At 38.3% G+C, this 18,610-nt stretch overlaps 2 protein-coding genes across 6 annotated transcripts; one reads left to right on the top strand and one right to left on the bottom strand.

The window, feature by feature from the left end:
- The first annotated feature begins 720 nt into the window (after window positions 1-720).
- On the top strand, window positions 721-12,812 carry LOC132115310 (uncharacterized). Of its 2 annotated transcripts, XM_059523704.1 has the most exons (12): window positions 721-1,007; window positions 1,157-1,232; window positions 6,963-7,293; window positions 7,401-7,474; window positions 7,602-7,693; window positions 7,916-8,113; window positions 8,216-8,302; window positions 8,392-8,645; window positions 8,809-8,937; window positions 9,457-9,591; window positions 9,717-9,828; window positions 12,533-12,812. In XM_059523704.1, exons 3-12 carry the CDS (start codon window positions 7,123-7,125, stop codon window positions 12,748-12,750), a joined length of 1,470 nt encoding a protein of 489 aa, XP_059379687.1. In that variant the 5' UTR covers window positions 721-1,007; window positions 1,157-1,232; window positions 6,963-7,122; the 3' UTR covers window positions 12,751-12,812. The 2 variants fall into 2 exon arrangements, with proteins under 2 accessions (XP_059379687.1, XP_059379688.1); XM_059523705.1 differs by lacking the exons at window positions 721-1,007; window positions 1,157-1,232; window positions 7,401-7,474 and having other exon boundaries at window positions 7,167-7,293.
- Window positions 12,813-13,331: 519 nt separating this feature from the next.
- On the bottom strand, window positions 13,332-16,743 carry LOC132115311 (uncharacterized). 4 transcript variants are annotated; one of them, XM_059523706.1, is made up of 7 exons: window positions 16,202-16,743; window positions 15,374-16,046; window positions 15,228-15,273; window positions 15,052-15,143; window positions 14,170-14,280; window positions 13,771-14,044; window positions 13,345-13,611 (listed from the first exon to the last, which is right to left on the bottom strand). In XM_059523706.1, exons 2-7 carry the CDS (start codon window positions 15,970-15,972, stop codon window positions 13,402-13,404), a joined length of 1,332 nt encoding a protein of 443 aa, XP_059379689.1. In that variant the 5' UTR covers window positions 15,973-16,046; window positions 16,202-16,743; the 3' UTR covers window positions 13,345-13,401. The 4 variants fall into 4 exon arrangements, with proteins under 4 accessions (XP_059379690.1, XP_059379692.1, XP_059379689.1 ...); XM_059523708.1 differs by having other exon boundaries at window positions 13,347-13,611; window positions 13,842-14,044; XM_059523707.1 differs by lacking the exon at window positions 14,170-14,280 and having other exon boundaries at window positions 13,332-13,611.
- Window positions 16,744-18,610: the final 1,867 nt, after the last annotated feature.

Below are 18,610 nucleotides of genomic sequence, written 5' to 3'. Positions count from 1 at the left end.
CTTACACTCTATTCATGGCGGCACCCCGCAAATTCATATTCTGCCTAAAGGGTCCGCTTTAATAGCGGGAGAGAAAGAGGTTTCTCCGGTAACAGCAGCTCTGAGCTCACAAACACGGCCTTATCAAGCATTACATGCAAAATGAAATAAATTAAACATTTTCTAAGTGCAGTCGGTTTCCCTCTGAAATGCAGTGATGAAAAACACCGGCTCTGGTTTTTGATTTTGAAACGTGCAGTGGCCATGTTTATTTAATGAAGTCAAAGCCTTTTGGAAAATCCATTTGTGGCGGTCAGTTTTGATATCAAAAGTGTCCGGAAACCCGACCACTCGATGCTTTTCAGAAAGACAGTTCTGTATCTACATTAATAATTTGATGTCTATGTTGAAGTAATATTTTTTAGATACTTTCCATCTTCAATCCATGCCATGTTTGTTTCACAAGGGAGACAATGAAGTGCTGAGATCAGCAAGGCACCTTTTGTCACTTTTGACACAAGAGAGAGCTGATGGGTCTTCTACTAGTCAGGGTATAAACAGGTATTGCTTTTTTTTATTATTAAATGGCAACACATACATTGTGATCAAAATTTAGATTTTTGTTGTTGTTTGGTTTGTCAGATCATCTCATGTTAGAGGACAAACTCCGGGGCCATCTTCTGTCCAAAAAGAAATGACCAGGTCAGAAACTGTATATAACAATATATAACAATATAGAAACTGTATATAACAATCCTCGCCTATTATGAATCATAGGTCTGTTCTGACCTCCATGTTACAATTTTTAAAACAGGTCCTTTCCTGGATTGTTCTCAAATCGTAGAGGAAAACGACGTTTCACTGGACCATGTCCTGTGCCCATTAAACCCAAACCATTTCAGGTTATGTTCCATCTGCTGCCAGCCCAATGTGAGCGGTCCCCTAGTGGTCCAGATCAACTGCTCCATACACAGGCAGGACTGGGACGCAGAACTGCCACTCTAGATGAGAGTATGACTCATCAGGAGGTAATGTGCCATTACACTTCCTGTCAAAAAGAACCTGTTCACTTTATCTATTTTTGTGAATGGTCATATAGATTAGCGATAGAAGCTACATTAATTAATCCTGTTATCTTTAACAGTTATGTTTCTTTTGTTTTTCTTTTTTTTAACAGTTATGTGATAAACTCATGGAATTGTATCCAAAACTTGGTGAGGTAACTGGTGGTTGGCTTCTTTATAAGGCAGCAGGTAATATTTACTGCCTTCAGTAATTGGTTGGCCACCTGTTTAAATAATTAGTTACATTAATTACTAATTATTACATTAATTAATTACACACACATACATACATGCATACACACAGAGAGAACAGTACTGTGCTGAAGCGTTATGCACATTTGATGTTTTATAAGAGAAATCTGCTTTAGTGTGCTATTAGGAAATGTAAGATCTATCTATTTATCCATATATATATATATATATAAGGGGTGTAACGGTACACAAACATTACTGTTCAGTATTAACCTTGGTATCGAAGTCACAAAGTTACAGTCAGCTGTGCAGTAAAGTATACACAGAGAGCACTTTCCTGCACATTACTATAATATGAAAGGGATAGTTCACCCAAAAATGAAAATTCCTTCATCATTTACTCACCCTCAAGTTGTTCCAAACCTGTATGAACTTTCATTTTTGGGTGAACTATCCCTTTAACAGAACCCAAACTATTAAATTCAGTTGCCTTTTTAATTTTTAGATTTAATAATCAACACTCAAATACATACTATAAAGAAACATGTAAATTGCACTTAAGGCAGGTTTTGATACATTTATAGTCAGAATACTAATCATTGTTATATAGCTCAACACGTTTAGTCCTTTTGTTTTAATTCAAATTTTCTTGATTTTTTGCAAGTATCATGCCTTTATTGATATTTTTCCACGATTGAAGCACTGGCTGCAAGATTACATGTAAACATAGATTGTCTGTTATTTTTCTTCTGCTATTTGTCCTGTTGTGGTGGCTACTGGTTCGTAAACAGCGTTGCATTATCATGTGCTGTGCCTTCTGAATTAGAGTGTGGATCGCCTGTGACAGACTGTATTCATCATCTGACTATGAACTGAACCGTGACGTCCATACCGTGATGGTTCAGGCCAATTAAATGTACCGTTACACCCCTACATAGTGCTTAACAAACTTATTAGACCACCTGCCATAGAGAAAACTAATATTTTAGGAAACTATCAAAACTTGTTTAAAACTATCTTGACAATAATAGTGTCATTTATTAGGCAAATAACAAACTGAAAACGTAATATTTGGTATGCAGTCCTTTGACCTTGATAAAAGCTGGCATTCATTGTTTTATGTACAGTACTTTTCCACAGTCTCCGATGACTTCCAAATGATTTCTAGTTGTTCCTAAAGACTTGCTTTTGATTAAACTTTTGTTCAATTTACTGTATCTTTCAATCCATTAAATCCCTAATTTATTCAATAGAATGCAGTCTATACTTTGACGTGGCCAACTGTGACTAAATAGCTCAGTTTACACAAGCTGATGTATTAACATTACAAAAACATAAATTATTTTGGTAATGACCAATACTGTTAGTTTTGGGCAGCTGTGGCACTAACCTTACATTGTGTGGGGGTCTAATAAGCGTTGTTGTAGGCTATATATATATCCTAATATTATTATTATATAGAACATATGGCTTGGTTGTATTAAAGCCGATAAGTGATTGATTATTTCCCTCAGCATAGACACTTCAGATGTGCACTGTTCACAATGATGGTTTTGAATGTCTTGATATATTATTTGAAATCACTTCAGAAAAGGAAAATACTGTTAATGCAACATGTACAGCGCAAGTCTGGCAAATTTACATTTACATTTAATCATTTAGCAGACGCTTTTATCCAAAGCGACTTACAAATGAGAACAATAGAAGCAGTCAGGTCAACAAGAGAACAACAACAGTATACAAGTGCCATGACAAGTCTCAGTTAGTCTAGTATAGAACGCATAGGTAGGGTTTTTTTTTTTTTTTTTTTTTTTTTTAAACAAGAAAAGGAAAAGTGCTAGTGTTAGTTGGTTAAGTGCAGGCGAAAAAGATGAGTCTTTAGCTGTTTTTTGAAAATGAGTAAAGACTCAGCTGTAGGAATTGAGATTGGGAGGTCATTCCACCAGCTGGGCACAGTCCAGGAAAAGGTCCTTGAGAGTGATTTTGAACTTTTTTGGGATGGTACCACAAGGCGTCGATCACTTGCAGAGCGCAAACTTCTGGAGGGCACATAAGATTTAACCAATGAGTTTAGGTAAGTTGGTGCCGTGCCAGTGGTCGTCTTGTAGGCTAGCATCAGTACCTTGAATTTGATGCGAGCAGCTACTGGTAGCCAGTGTAACCTGATGAGGAGCGGAGTAACGTGAGCTTTTTTTGGCTCATTGAAGACAACCCTCGCTGCTGCATTCTGGATCAATTGCAGAGGCTTGACAGTACATGCAGGAAGGCCCGCCAGGAGAGCATTACAATAGTCCAGTCTGGAGAGAACAAGAGCTTGGACAAGAAGTTGGGTTGCTTGCTCTGACAGGAAGGGTCTAATCTTCCTAATGTTGTATAAGGCAAACCTGCAGGACCGGGTAGTTGTAGCAATGTGGTCTGTGAAGCTTAACTGATGATCCATCACAACTCCTAGGTTTCTAGCTGTCCTCGAAGGAGTAATGGTTGCTGAGCCCAGCTGTATAGAGAAGTTGTGATGAAGCAATGGGTTAACTGGAATCACCAGGAGTTCTGTCTTCGTAAGGTTAAGCTGAAGGTGATGGTCATTCATCCAGCTAGAGATGTCACTCAGACAGGCTGAGATGCGAGCAGCTACCGTCGGGTCATCTGGTTGGAATGAGAGGTAGAGTTGGGTGCCATCAGTGTAGCAGTAATAAGAAAAGCCATGCTTCTGAATGACAGATCCTAATGATGTCATGTAGATTGAGAAGAGAAGTGGTCCAAGTACTGAGCCTTGAGGAACCCCAGTAGCAAGGTGGTGTGACTTTGAAACATCACCCCTCCAAGACACACTGAAGGATCTGTCAGAGAGGTAGGACTTAACCCACAGGAGTGCAGTTCCAGAGATGCCCATCTTTCTGAGGGTGGACAGGAGAATCTGGTGATTAACAGTGTCAAAAGCAGCAGAAAGGTCCAGTAAGATGAGTACCGAGGATTTTGAAGCTGCTCTTGCTAGTCGCAGGGCTTCAGTAACCGAGAGCAGAGCAGTCTCAGTTGAGTGGCCACTTTTGAAGCCAGATTGGTTGCTGTCCAGGAGGTTGTTCTGTACAAGGAACATAGAAAACTGGTTGAACACCGCTCGCTCAAGTGTCTTTGCAATGAATGGAAGAAGGGATACCGGTCTGTAGTTTTCAAGAAGCGCTGGATTTAGAGATGGTTTCTTGAGCAGTGGGCTTACCCGAGCCTGCTTGAATGCTGAGGGAAATGTTCCAGAGTGAAGAGAGGAGTTGATAACGTGAGTAAGCGAAGGTATGACTGAAGAAGAGATCGCTTGAAGGAGGTAAGTGGGGATCGGATCAAGTGGACAAGTAGTAGGATGATTGGACAGGAGAAGTTCGGAGACGTCCATCTCTGAGAGTGGGGAGAAGGAGGAGAAAGAGTGTGCATCGGTCATTGTGAAGTTGTCCTCAGTCTGCGGTGTGGAGAATTGGCCGCTGATGGATCTCGTCTTATTTGTGAAGAAAACTGCAAAGTCGTCCGCTGTAAGAGTCGATGGAGGAGGTGGTGGCGGCGGATTAAGAAGAGAAGAGAAAGTCTTGAAGAGTGTCCGAGCGTCACAACAGCTGTTAATTTTGTTGTGGTAGTAGAATGTTTTAGCCGTGAAGACATTTGCAGAGAAGGAAGAGAGGAGAGACTGATACACACTGAGGTCTGTAGAGTTTCTTGATTTCTGCCATTTCCTCTCTGCAGCCCTGAGTTTAGAGCGATGTTCACGGAGAACCTCAGACAGCCAGGGGGCAGATGGGGCAGTGCGTGCTGGTCTAGACAACAGTGGGCAAAAGTTGTCCAAGCAAGATGTTAAAGTGGAGCAAAGAGTGTCCGTAGCGCTGTTCGTGTCCAGAGCAGAGAACTGAGAGAGTGCAGGAAGCGAGGATGAAACCACAGAAGATAGGAGAGCTGGAGAGAGTGAGCGTAGGTTCCGTCGAAAGGTGATCTGCGTTGGAGTGTGAGGCACTTCAGGAGTAAGTGCTAGGTTAGCAGTAATGAGGAAGTGGTCTGAGGTGTGCAGTGGAGCAACTGAAGAGTTGTCCACAGAGCAACAGCGCGTGTAGATGAGGTCCAGTTGGTTGCCTGATTTGTGAGTCGCTGTAGTAGACACTAGCTTGAGATCAAATGAGGCGAGCAGAGTTTTGAAGTCAGCAGCCTGGGGTTTATCTAGGTGGATGTTGAAGTCACCAAGCAGTACCAGAGGAGTACCATCTTCAGGAAAGTTTGATAGCAGCACATCCAACTCCTCCAAGAAGTTTCCCAATTGACCTGGGGGACGATAAATGACCACAAAGTGGATTTTAACAGGGTGGGTTACAGTAATGGCATGTGATTCAAATGAACCAGTACCTGTAGGTGATGGCTGAAGATCAAATTTCCATTCTTTTGATATAAGGAGACCTGTCCCTCCACCCCTCCCAGTGGTACGAGGAGTGTGGGAACAAGTGAAATTAGTGGAGAGGGCTGCAGGGGTGGCAGTATCTTCAGGTTTGATCCAAGTCTCTGTCAGTGCCATGAGGTTGAGACCGGAATGAGTAGCAAGAGAAGAAATGAAGTCGGCTTTGTTAACTGCAGACTGGCAGTTCCAGAGACCAACTGGAATAGAGAGCGTAGTAGTAGAGGTCAGAGGGACAGGCCGTAGGTTTGTCAGACAGGCCTTCCTGCGACGTCCATAGCGTGCTCTCCGAGTGTTAGTAGTGATAGTAGAGATCTGAAAGCACATAGTGACTACAAGTGTAAGATATTTGAGAACAAGGTATACAAAAAGTAAAGAAAGAGGGAAAAAAAGGCAATACTCAAGTGCCCTGTCGGTGTCCTTGCTCGGTGGAGTCGCGCAGGTAGAGTCGATTGTCTTTACACTCGTCCGTCTTCACACGAGCAGGGCTCACACGAGGGCTGCCGCGACCGCTGCCGCGGTGAAACTTAGCGCTTTTGTATTAGCCTGATTACCTGTGATTGAAGTCAGCTGGCCACGCCTCACTATTTAGCAGATCGAAACCAGGCAGTCCCGCGATAGGCAAACGCAAAACCAAGCGCCACTTTCAGCACGTATTAACCAGGGTAAGACACACACAATTTAAACCAAAAACTTTCCTAGCAATGACGATCACACACTAGTCTGATGAGAAAACAAGGCAAAACACTCACAAGCTGCTGTTCTTCTCTGTAGCTCGACTGTTTCTTCTGACAAGTGCTTTCTAAACAGCTAATTAAGTACTTTCACTGGCTTTGGCCATGCCTCACTATTTAGCAGATCGAAACCAGGCAGTCCCGCGATAGGCAAACGCAAAACCAAGCGCCACTTTCAGCACGTATTAACCAGGGTAAGACACACACAATTTAAACCAAAAACTTTCCTAGCAATGACGATCACACACTAGTCTGATGAGAAAACAAGGCAAAACACTCACAAGCTGCTGTCCTTCTCTGTAGCTCGACCAAATAGGCTAGATTAAATTAATTAATGGTGAGACATTTGTTTGGTCTCAAAAATTATATAAAAATTTAGATTTAGATTTTATGGCCAATGCATTGGTTAGCAGCTTTCAGATACAAATAATTATCTGTATCGCCCCGAGATTTTTCATATTGGTGCATGCCATATATATATAAATATATATATATATATATATATATATATATATATATATATATATATATATATATATACATAATAACTCTTGTTGTTGTTTATACTTTTAGGGGGTTGGGGAAGCCGGAAGCTTTCACTTGTTGCACCTGCAGACTGTGGGTACACAGGCAGGCTTATTAAATAGCGGAGAATTCTGTCATCTATATAGCTCCACTACAAGATGAGCTCGATGTCACTCCCTTGCCACCATCATCAGAAGCATTTCGAGATATGCCTAAAGCAATGTGCAAAAAATGCAAAATACTGTACCCACTTCAGATCCTCACAAATCACATTAAGACTTGTTCTGATGTTGTTGTGGTCGAAGATGGAGATGAAAGTCAGGATGAAACTCTGCATGAGGCACAACATGTGGAAAGTGAGAAAAAGAGCAATGAACAGGTAAATTCTCTCTGTATACTTGCATTTCTTGCTAAATGTAGTTGGTCAAATCCTGTAGTTGAGGCAAAAAAAGTTTTTAAGAAATCATTGGTTATACTATATTATAGGCTTGCTGTCCTATTTGTCAAGAAGAAATGCCCCTTGACATCTTGGAAGTTCATGCCAGTGAATGTGGGGAAAGGTGTGCATGCCAAACAGTATTACTTTTGGCATAAACAGAAAAAGATTTATAAAAGTACAGTACTCTTTACCTCATATTAGAAGCAGAATTTTAATTGTTTTTTTTTTCCAACTTTCCTAAATTTTAGATCTATGGATGATGAAAATAACAACACAACTGAGTTGTCATGTATGGATAATGAAGTGAGCGACACTGCTGAGTTTTTATACGTGGATAATGGTAATTAAATTGCTTCTCTTTTTGGCTTTTTTTTTGTACAGTGCAAAAGAGGATGATGATGATTGTTTTTGACATTGTTCTATTGCTGACATTCTAAATAAGTCTTTATTTTTATAGTCCATCTTGAATTTATGGTAAACAAGTAGAGATGGAAAAAATATATACACTTCTGTTGATGTGCAACAAAGCTCTCTTGATTTTGCATGATTTTTGATTTAACAGATTGGAAAACCCATCCGGATCCAAAAGTAGCTATGGCTTTGTACAGAAGGGAAATTCTCAGACTGCATGAGACAGGGAAACCTCTTTTAATGTGTATGGACTTGAGAACATGTGCTGAAGAACAGGAAAGGCAACTGATCAACTTCTACAAGCAAAGAAATGTAGAGTGGGCCTGTCCTGTCAAATGTCAACTTGAAGGTACAGCATAGAGAAAATGAAACTGTGTATGCTATAAAATATGCAGCTCATATAGTGTATCCATGATGTCAGCTTTAATTACTGTATGTTCATTGATTTTAGGGGATGCTGCAGTTGGTGATGGAGTCACCAGACACTTTTTTTCTACAGTTCTTGAAAAACTGAAGTATGGTTTCAGTTTGAACTTGGGTATGCAGTTAATTAGTTGCACTGAAAAATGTTTTGTATTAATTATTTTGATGGGTTTTACTAAAGCTGATTTGCAATTGAATTAACAGGAAACACAGGAGTTACTTGCCTCTTTGAGGGACAGCCAGACCACTTGGTGCCCTCATCCTCACAATTCCTCATTGAAAGTGACCTCTTCCTAGTAGCGGGGAGAATGCTAGGTCATTCTTTTCTGCATGGTGGCCCATGTCTTGCAGGGCTCAGCAGAGCTTTTGTTCATGTTCTACTTCAAGGTTCTCAAGATACTGCCACTTTGCAATTGGAGGACTGCCCAGATGTTGACATACGAGAGACCATCAACTTGGTGTGTGTGTGTGTATATATATATATATATATATATATATATATATATATATATATATATATTTGAAAATGGTTTGGAAAATGGTTTTACCTATTTGGAATGTAATGTTATTGCAGCTATGTATGTATGTGTGTGTATGTGTTACAAATATTTTTATTTTTAGCTCAGTGGACAGTCTCCATTGAATGAGGACCAGTCTAGTAAAGTCCTGGAACTTTGTTTGTCTTGGGATCTTCCTGGTCCAACAGTGGAAAATAGAAGGTGGCTTTACGAACGTCTGCTGTCACATGCGGTAATTAACATTTGTGGATAGTATATGTAACGATGGTAAGTGCCCTTATTTCTATACATTTCAATTATATTTTGCAACTAATTTTACTTGAATACATGGTAATGCATATTTTATTATGCTTCTAATGGCACTGTTACACAGGTATAATAATAGTTTTTTACTCGTTTACTGTTTAGATTGTGTATATATGATCTTTTCCACAGAGCTATATAATGTATGTTATGTAGTATCCTGACTCTTTTCATTTATGAATGTAAACTTCTTTGATGCAGCAGCTCATAATTGATGCTGTGCCCAGCTTTGCCATTATGTAATTGTTTATTACATTTTTCTTCCACTGTGTGAATTTTTTTTTGTGTAAGAATGTAAAAATGTCATTATTATAACAGCAGGACATCAAGAGCATCATGCTCTGTTGTGGAATTATTATTATTTTTTAATCAAAAACCTTTCAGTATGTTCTGTCGGCGTTGAAATTTTAATCTAATTAATTTTTTTCCATTTCTTTGTATTTTGTAGGTTCTCGGGAGAAGAGTACGCCAAATCAAGCAACTCAAACGAGGACTGAAAGACACTTTTGTTTGGCCTCTTCTAACTGAGAGGAAGGATGTGGTATTCTTCCCCAAGGAATCGGAGGACTCATGCACTCCTGAGGTAAGGCTTTCTTCTCCATAAGAGGACAACAAATGGTTTTTCCCTCAAACAGGATATCAATAGCCATTTTTTGGCAAACATGAATACATGACTGATTATAGACTCTCATACTGTTTCTTGTTTAGATGCTGCTTTCACATACCTCCTGGCCTAGAGAGAGTGATGATGAAGATGATGAATACTCAGCTGATATAAAGGAACGGATCACAGGGTATTTAAAGCATTTCATTGAGACAGGTATATGCATTGTCAACATTGTTTTACAGAGTTTTTTTTAAACAGCAGTTGAAGTACAAGTGTAAAAAGCCTAATGTAAGAAGCTATTCTTCCATGTCTCATTTTTTCTCAATGCTAATAATGGCTAGCAGGTGAGCGGAGGCAAGGCTTTTTTTATGCTCAAACAGCAACATTACACACTAACTAAAGTTGAAAAAGTGGAAAAGCATAATAGGACTCCTTTAATATACTGTGGTTCTCAACCTTTTTTGCAGCGGGCCGCATATGGTCCAAGTGCAAGTCGCGGGCCACACGCATATAATTTACATATTACGTCAGCAATACAAACCAACCTGATTCATAATATTATAGCCTAAATATTATGATATCTAATCTATTACATTCATTGAAATAAATAATTCTACTCCCTATAAATAAAACACCTGATGCTGTCGGGAGCTAACCAATTTTGTGAGATTCAGCTCGAAAAGAGTAACAGCACATAGAAGTTGCGATTGTAAAGCCTGTGTTATACTTTCCGCATGAGCAATCTGTACGCAGACACGGCCAGCGTGGACACAGACCTCATCAATTTATACTTCCGAAAGCGTACGCTGATGGTCCGCTCTGCAATTGCCCATTGCACATCTGACTGTCTTTATATTGTTTTATTGACGGATTGCACAGGTTCGAGTAGCAATGAGCTTCTTCACACTACCTGCACATGTGCAATTGTGCTTTTGAGGCCTACTGACTACGCGCACCTGTCCGCGCGGTCGTCTGCTCAGAGCCTCGGCACACACTCTCCGAGGATGATTTTTTACGTCACGCCTACCTAACGGTCCATAGCGGACTCACGGACGCAGAAAGTTTGAGAGGCTTTAAGATGCAGTCTGTAAGACGCGCACAGGAGCATAACTTGACGCGCAACATTTCAGAAAATGTGCGTTGACAAATGTAGCCTATTTTGATCCAAATATGGAAAGCTCTTTTGAATTTAAGTTCTCTCCAGAGATGTTTTGCCACATATTTTCAATTAAGGATTGCTACGTAGTATATGTTTTTCTATTTGCCTGAACTTCTTCAAGTGAGTTGCGGGGGAAACCGACAATCCAGCACTTCTCCTTCACTTCTGATACTGCGACTATTCACAGTTTGTACATGTTCATTCGCTAGCATTTTTCGAATTTCTTTTTTTCTCCCTTAAAAGACAAATTTGTCCATTCTGATGCGCAATTTTACCTTAACTAATGGCTGTTGATGACTATTTGAATTGAATTCTGTCAAAGTGCGCGCTTGTATGTGTTCGTTAAATGCGTAACGTTATGTGAGTAAGTTAGGTCTGCTCATGTCTGAAAATAATATATTAAGAAAACAAATTCAAATAAAAACATTAGGATACAGCTTATATTTCATTAGTAACATAATTTTTTTAATTGATGTGAAATAAAATAAAAATAATTGTAAAACTGAAAGTTTTTTTTTTTTTTTTTTTTAATACAGCATGTGTTGCTGGGTGCATTTGAATTTGTGACGGGCATGTGGCCCGCGGGCAGCCCGGGGTTGAGAACCACTGCTGTACAGTATATTCGCATAGCTATGTGAGATAATGTGCTTGTTAATGATTTCTTATGAACTAGTTACATGAAGATTAACCGATTATTTACTGTAAATCGAAGTGCTTACAAATGTCATTAAACTTTGAATTTATATGATTATGCAATTTAAATAACATTAATTCATAATCACAGCCTATAAGGTCATTAATTTAATATGTTTGCTCATCTTTTGTTGTGGTGTGTATTGTTTTGTTTTTTTTACCAATCATTAAATTATTGTTTTTGCTGTGCCCAATACAAAGTTGAAAATATTCATAATTTGTAAATGTTTATTATTAATCATTTACTACCTTTGTGTGTGTTGGACTTAACGCTAATGTAACAATACTTGTGTAAAGGGTGGTTAGTGTTAAGATTAGACTCCTTTACCAACCCTTAAAGCTACCCATACCAACAAACCTATATAAGTACCAACAAACCATACCAACAAACACTAAGTACATTGTACGTTATATTTTTTGACGCAAGAAGTTTAAGACACCTAATATAAAGTGTGACTGTTCATTCTTATATTCAATTTTCTCTTGAATATCCAGATCACTCTTTTTGCATTTGTGCATTTGTAAATGTAAAAAAGTGCATTACTTAATATATGAACTGGAGTTTAATGACATTTGTAGATTTTCAAGAATTTTAGTGTAAAATTCTGTCATTACTCACCCTCATGTTCGTTCCACACCCATAAAACTGCAGTTCATATTCGAAACACAAATGAATATCTTTTTGATGAAATCTGAAAGATTTCTATCCCTATGTTGACATCTATGCAACTATCAATTAGATGCTTCAAAAAGTTTATCGCGATCGTAAAACTAATCCATAGGAATAAAGCAGTTTAGTTCACAGGCTTATAAGAACAGTTTGAATTTAGGGGTGAACGATCCCTTTAACAAGCACATCTCATATTTATAGCTATGTATGTTGTCATGATTTAATCATTATATAATGCTTATTAAGGATTTATTAAAGTTATTATAAAGTGTTACCCCATCTTTAAACCCTCTGAAATTCCATTATATAAATCTAATCACAAATATCAAAGGGAAAGACAACAAATAAGAGAATTATAATTTTAGTGTGAAATTCTATAACTTCTGTTATTTCAGCATCCAGCAAGGATTTAAAAAACCTTATGAAGTTCTGGGTCGGATGGGAGCAGATGGAGGCAAATATGGCTGTGGAAATTGTGAAAAGTGATCTCCCAAAATCCTCTACCTGCTTCTGTGTTCTCCGGCTACCAGGGCACTACAACAGTTTCCAGTCCTTCACCAAGGACTTGATGATGTGCATTGGCACTTGCAAGTATGGTTTTGGCCATGTGTAATTTTTAGACACATGTACATGTTACATTTGTTACACAGTGATTTACACTTTTATTAAATGCTGTTACTGCACTTAGGACCAATTCTTTGTTCAAATCCAGCTTACAAGTTTTTTTAGTTTTATTTTTTTGGATTGCTTTGTACATGATGTTTGTTGATCATGTTGTTATTTTTTGATACTATGCTATAGGATATAGTACATTAAGTAATGGGTTAATGTTATGTACATGCAGTCACTTACACTATAAACTTGTATCGTTCCACAATGGCTTTTTTCATGCATGGGCTCATGCAGTGATATAGAAATGTTGAATGTTAGTTGTTCCATAGCTTGTCAGAATTTGCTAAATATCGTCAAGTACTTTATTCTTTTAAAGTATTAGAATTTATGCAAAATGTATATTTAAACATGTTCAATGGAAGTACAAATATTAAAAATAAGTCTATTCTTGAATAAATCCATAATCCACTGTGATTATTACTAACTGATGGAAGTGTCAAATCAAACAAGTACAAATTAAACAAAAACAACAATTCTTGCATACAGGTTTTTTTATTCAGATATTTTTAACGTATTGTTGAGTACAAATATTAATTATTTCTTAATTGTTTCTGCTAGAAGCCTGCCTCTTTAAAGCAGATGACAATCACATTTATTCCATAATCGATTGGCAAAAATGAAGTGAAGCTAGATAGATGTCCCAGCCAAAAGTCTGTGAAGGTCCTTTTGGGTCTACATTTTCTCTGAGTGCTTCTATTTGCTCATCAGTCAGGGGACTTTCGGTTTGAGGCACGACAATACTGGAATGGGCATCCACACTCAGTCCACTACTCTCCCAGTCTATTTGTGGTATGCTTAATCCCTTCAAACAATAACAGAGCATTTAATGTTACAAATGCGATACCAATTACTGTTCTGAACAGAGAATAAAGTTGCATCAATACAGTATAAAAATTAAATGTCTTGTATTGAATACAGTGTGATTACTCAAAGTTTTTACTGTCAAAATCCACAAACATACCTCTATGTCAGGCTCAGGTACAGCATTGCGGACACTTCCCATCACCCACAGCTGGTTAGGAGACATATTACCCTCTGTGCGTATTGGGTGATTGTCCCAGGTGTTTCGGAATAGGTTGAGATCATCTTGAAGCCGTGGGAGAAATACATAGTGGCAACAGAACAGATCAGTAAGGTCAGAAATATCAAGGTGGCCACCTTCTTCCAAAGCATGCAGAACATCATAGTAGACATTTGTCACTGATGACCAGACGTCTCTCCACAACCTCTCTATACTGAAAAGAAATATGTCAGTTAAATCTAACATTTTTAGGCAGATGTTATGTACTGGTTGATAAATCATAAAAAAGGGGGTAATAATAATAAAATTGATTTTCAACAAAAAATTATTTTAACTCACCGCTGATTGTGGACGCTCTTTCCTGAAATAAAGCTTCCTCTTTCTGTCCCACGAACTGTGAACATCAGGCGGGCCACGTCCACATTTTCGACACCCTGATCTCCTCGTACCCTAAGAACATGGATGTTTAAGCACAGAGATTGAAACGCATTTCTCAGAAATGTTAAATTACTCAATGCAAAATTCATAGACATAAGCTCCGGTTTTACAGCTTAATCTAGTGCTAGACTAAAATAAAAAAGCTGTTAAAACTGAAAGCAACTTGCACTGGAATATCTTAACATATGTCAGCGCCACTGTTTGGTCTTAAGATTCACAACAGTAATGTTTAATCTTTTTAAATCATGTTCATAATAGCTGCCTAAATTGAATTAATGCCTAATTCTGGCCTAATATGTTAAATCAAGCCTAAATGTAGAGTTTTGCAAATAAATAAAATATATGTATACTTTGTCTGAAATGTATTAATATATATATTATTATACAGCATCTGTGTCCAGGTAAACACACAGACTACAATGCGTTATAATAGATTTTGATGAATGCGTGTGCTATAAGTAAACCAGAGAAATCCCGGAGTATGACGTAAGAGAGGACAACCCCAGTATGGCAACAAGTTATAGGCTACTAGACACTGAACGTTAAGGAAACAAACACTGCAGCAAATTTCGCTGTTTGCAATAGAAAATTTAAAGTTCTTTACATGTACACGTGTAAAGAGTATCAGCTAAAATAATAATAAATAAATAAAATATATATTAACGTTGCTTTCGTGCCTTAATGTAGAAAAGTTGTTTAAAAGGCTAATTAAGAGTGTCGATCATTTCATTTATTGAACTGAACTGAATATTATGACGAGATCTTACTCTAGATCAGGCCTACCTGAGAGGGAAGCCAAATGTTTCCACTGCTTCTTGAAAAAAATCCAAGGTGGTTTTAGCAAGGTTATTAGATGCAGCTCCAAGGTACATTATCTATTAAACAGAGGAAATTAATTGCCCGGATGGTTAGTGAATAGAATATAGATAAGTCAAAAATTAGTTAATAGTGGGCACTACCTTGCGTGAAAAGCCATCCACACCCCCGAAGATGACTATATTGTAGCTGAAACAAAAATATCATGCAAATGTTTTAAAAATGCACTCAGAGCTCTGGAAAGGACTGCAACATGCAATAACGGAGTAAACAAGCCTGACAAACTTACCGAATCAGTTTATGGTTGGTGTCAATGTGCATTATTGACCTAGGACCTGACACTGAATAGGTCCTTCGTACCACGCAGCCCAACTGTGCCATTCGGGACGCGACTCCCACTGTATCTACTCGGTGCATTGCTGCCCTGACCCGGTCGAACTGCACTTGGTGTCCTCGCGCCTTTAAAGCTGCTCTCATCATTCTGTATCCACACTGAGGCATGTGTTGCTTTACATCTGTCACACAATCATCTAACTCTTCGTCGGTGAGAGTGCTATATCGTGCCCGAATGGAGAGGTTACATTCAGCCATTTGTCTGAAAACTGTGCGTGTACTTACTCCAATCATGCAAGCAATGGTTGGAAAAGAAAAGTTCATGTCCAGGAGATTGGTGATGTAGTCTGGTGAGATTAGAAGACGTGGTCGTCCCATCGACCCTGACTCCTGCATAATAGTCGAAGTGCGCGTCTCCCCGTCTGACAGGTTTAGTCGAACTAGTCTGAGCAGTTCTGTGATGCCCTCGAAAATATCAGGTGGGATGGTAACTAAATTGGACACAGCACTTAAAAAGACTAATTCTTGAGAGCAGATAAACTCCAGGTAGTCCATGTCAAGGGGTAGGCGTCCAACAGCATTTTCCAAGCGTGAAGGAGTCTTTCCAAAACATAATCCAAAAGCAATTGCTAAAGGGAAATAATAATAGCAAGTTAAATACCTCAGTATTGCTGGCCAAATAAATGAAATACAAATTGCATCCTACAATGAACAAACACTTCTCTAAAACACACTTTTAAAAAATTATTACTTTAAACACTTAATATAGGCCTAATCAACTCACCGCTCGGTCCATTTCGTCAAATGATGTTTTATGAATGCCTCTCGTGTCTGTTGCTTTGATGCTTGTCAAGAAAAAGATGCGCTTGCACCTCCTGCTGGTGAAGACGATTTACAGCAGATGAGATTATGATCGGTAATCGACTGATTTTCCTGTTGTTCCCGGATGTGAAACGTTGAATTTACTGTCGAATTTGAACCACTGAATTTGTGGAAGCGAATTTGTAAAGCGAAATAAAATGGACTGAAACTTGCCTGTTGAATATTATAGGTTGTATTTTTAAACAGATCAAATATTTTGGAAGTGAAATCTGAAAGGTGAATATGAATTCTTGAATTTTTGATTATGAAAATCTGTTTGAAATGTTTTTAATTGAAATATTCATGTCTTAAATATACAACCATGTTGAATTTCAGCCCGTAATAATGCAAGACTTAAAAATTCAACGCATTTAAATGCAGGTACGGTAAATGCAATGCATATTTTTTCAATTATTGTAATTCAACAAGCTTTTTTAATTCAAAAACATTTGGCATTAATTTACTTCCATAGAGATGGGTCTTTAATCTAGATTTAAACTGCAAGAGTGTGTCTGCCTCCCGAACAATGTTAGGTAGGTTATTCCAGAGTTTAGGCGCCAAATAGGAAAAGGATCTGCCGCCCACAGTTGATTTTGATATTCTAGGTATTATCAAATTGCCTGAGTTTGAGAACGTAGCGGACGTAGAGGATTATAATGTAAAAGGAGCTCATTCAAATACTGAGGTGCTAAACCATTCAGGGCTTTATAAGTAATAAGCAATATTTTAAAATCTATACGATGTTTGATAGGGAGCCAGTGCAGTGTTGACAGGACCGGGCTAATATAGTCATACTTCCTGGTTCTAGTAAGAACTCTTGCTGCTGCATTTTGGACTAGCTGTAGTTTGTTTACTAAGCGTGCAACAACCACCCAATAAAGCATTACAATAATCTAACCTTGAGGTCATAAATGCATGGATTAACATTTCTGCATTTGACATTGAGAGCATAGGCCGTAATTTAGATATATTTTTTAAATGGAAAAAGGCAGTTTTACAAATGCTAGAAACGTGGCTTTCTAAGGAAAGATTGCGATCAAATAGCACACCTAGGTTCCTAACTGATGACGAAGAATTGACAGAGCAACCATCAAGTCTTAGACAGTGTTCTAGGTTATTACAAGTGCAGTTCTTAGGTCCCATAATAAACACCTCTGTTTTTTCAGAATTTAGCAGTAAAAAATTACTCGTCATCCAGTTTTTTATATCGACTATGCATTCCATTAGTTTTTCAAATTGGTGTGTTTCACCGGGCCGCAAAGAAATATAGAGCTGAGTATCATCAGCATAACAGTGAAAGCTAACACCATGTTTCCTGATGATATCTCCCAAGGGTAACATATAAAGCGTGAAGAGTAGCGGCCCTAGTACTGAGCCTTGAGGTACTCCATACTGCACTTGTGATCAATATGATACATCTTCATTCACTGCTACGAACTGATGGCGGTCATATAAGTACGATTTAAACCATGCTAATGCACTTCCACTGATGCCAACAAAGTGTTCAAGTCTATGCAAAAGAATGTTGTGGTCAATTGTGTCAAACGCAGCACTAAGATCCAATAAAACTAATAGAGAGATACACCCACGATCAGATGATAAGAGCAGATCATTTGTAACTCTAAGGAGAGCAGTATCAGTACTATGATACGGTCTAAATCCTGACTGGAAATCCTCACATATACCATTTTTCTCTAAGAAGGAATATAATTGTGAGGATACCACCTTTTCTAGTATCTTGGACAGAAAAGGGAGATTCGAGATTGGTCTATAATTAACTAGTTCTTTGGGGTCAAGCTGTGGTTTTTTGATGAGAGGCTTAATAACAGCCAGTTTGAAGGTTTTGGGGACATATCCTACTGACAATGAGGAATTAATAATAGTCAGAAGAGGATCTATGACTTCTGGAAGCACCTCTTTTAGGAGCTTAGATGGTATAGGGTCTAACATACATGTTGTTGGTTTAGATGATTTAACAAGTTTATACAATTCTTCCTCTCCTATGGTAGAGAATGAGTGGAACTGTTCCTCAGGGGGTCTATAGTGCACTGTCTGATGTGATACTGTAGCTGACGGCTGAATGGTTGCAATTTTATCTCTAATAGTATCGATTTTAGAAGTAAAGTAGTTCATAAAGTCATTACTGCTGTGGTGTTGGGAAATGTCAACACTTGTTAAGGCTTTATTTTTCGTTAATTTAGCCACTGTATTGAATAATTACCTGGGGTTATGTTTGTTTTCTTCTAAAAGAGAAGAAAAGTAATCGGATCTAGCAGTTTTTAATGCTTTTCTGTAGGATAGGTTACTTTCCCGCCAAGCAATAGGAAATACC

This window comes from Carassius carassius, chromosome 34 (genome assembly GCF_963082965.1).
Source record: "Carassius carassius chromosome 34, fCarCar2.1, whole genome shotgun sequence".
Taxonomy (NCBI): Eukaryota; Metazoa; Chordata; class Actinopteri; order Cypriniformes; family Cyprinidae; genus Carassius; species Carassius carassius.
The sequence above is the reverse complement of the archived record's forward strand: the minus strand, read 5'-3'. Positions and strand labels throughout refer to the sequence as shown.

Excerpts from the sequence above, each read along its gene's own strand:
- LOC132115311 (XM_059523706.1), bottom strand. The coding sequence starts at position 15,972 with ATGGACTACCTGGAGTTTATCTGCTCTCAAGAATTAGTCTTTTTAAGT. Across the intron at positions 15,274-15,373 it reads ACCAACCATAAACTGATTCG|CTACAATATAGTCATCTTCG; the intron begins GTAAGTTTGTCA and ends TTTTTGTTTCAG. Across the intron at positions 14,281-15,051 it reads ACATTTGGCTTCCCTCTCAG|GGTACGAGGAGATCAGGGTG; the intron begins GTAGGCCTGATC and ends CCATGTTCTTAG.
- LOC132115310 (XM_059523704.1), top strand. The coding sequence starts at position 7,123 with ATGCCTAAAGCAATGTGCAAAAAATGCAAAATACTGTACCCACTTCAG. Across the intron at positions 7,294-7,400 it reads AGAAAAAGAGCAATGAACAG|GCTTGCTGTCCTATTTGTCA; the intron begins GTAAATTCTCTC and ends ACTATATTATAG. Across the intron at positions 8,114-8,215 it reads TGTCAAATGTCAACTTGAAG|GGGATGCTGCAGTTGGTGAT; the intron begins GTACAGCATAGA and ends CATTGATTTTAG.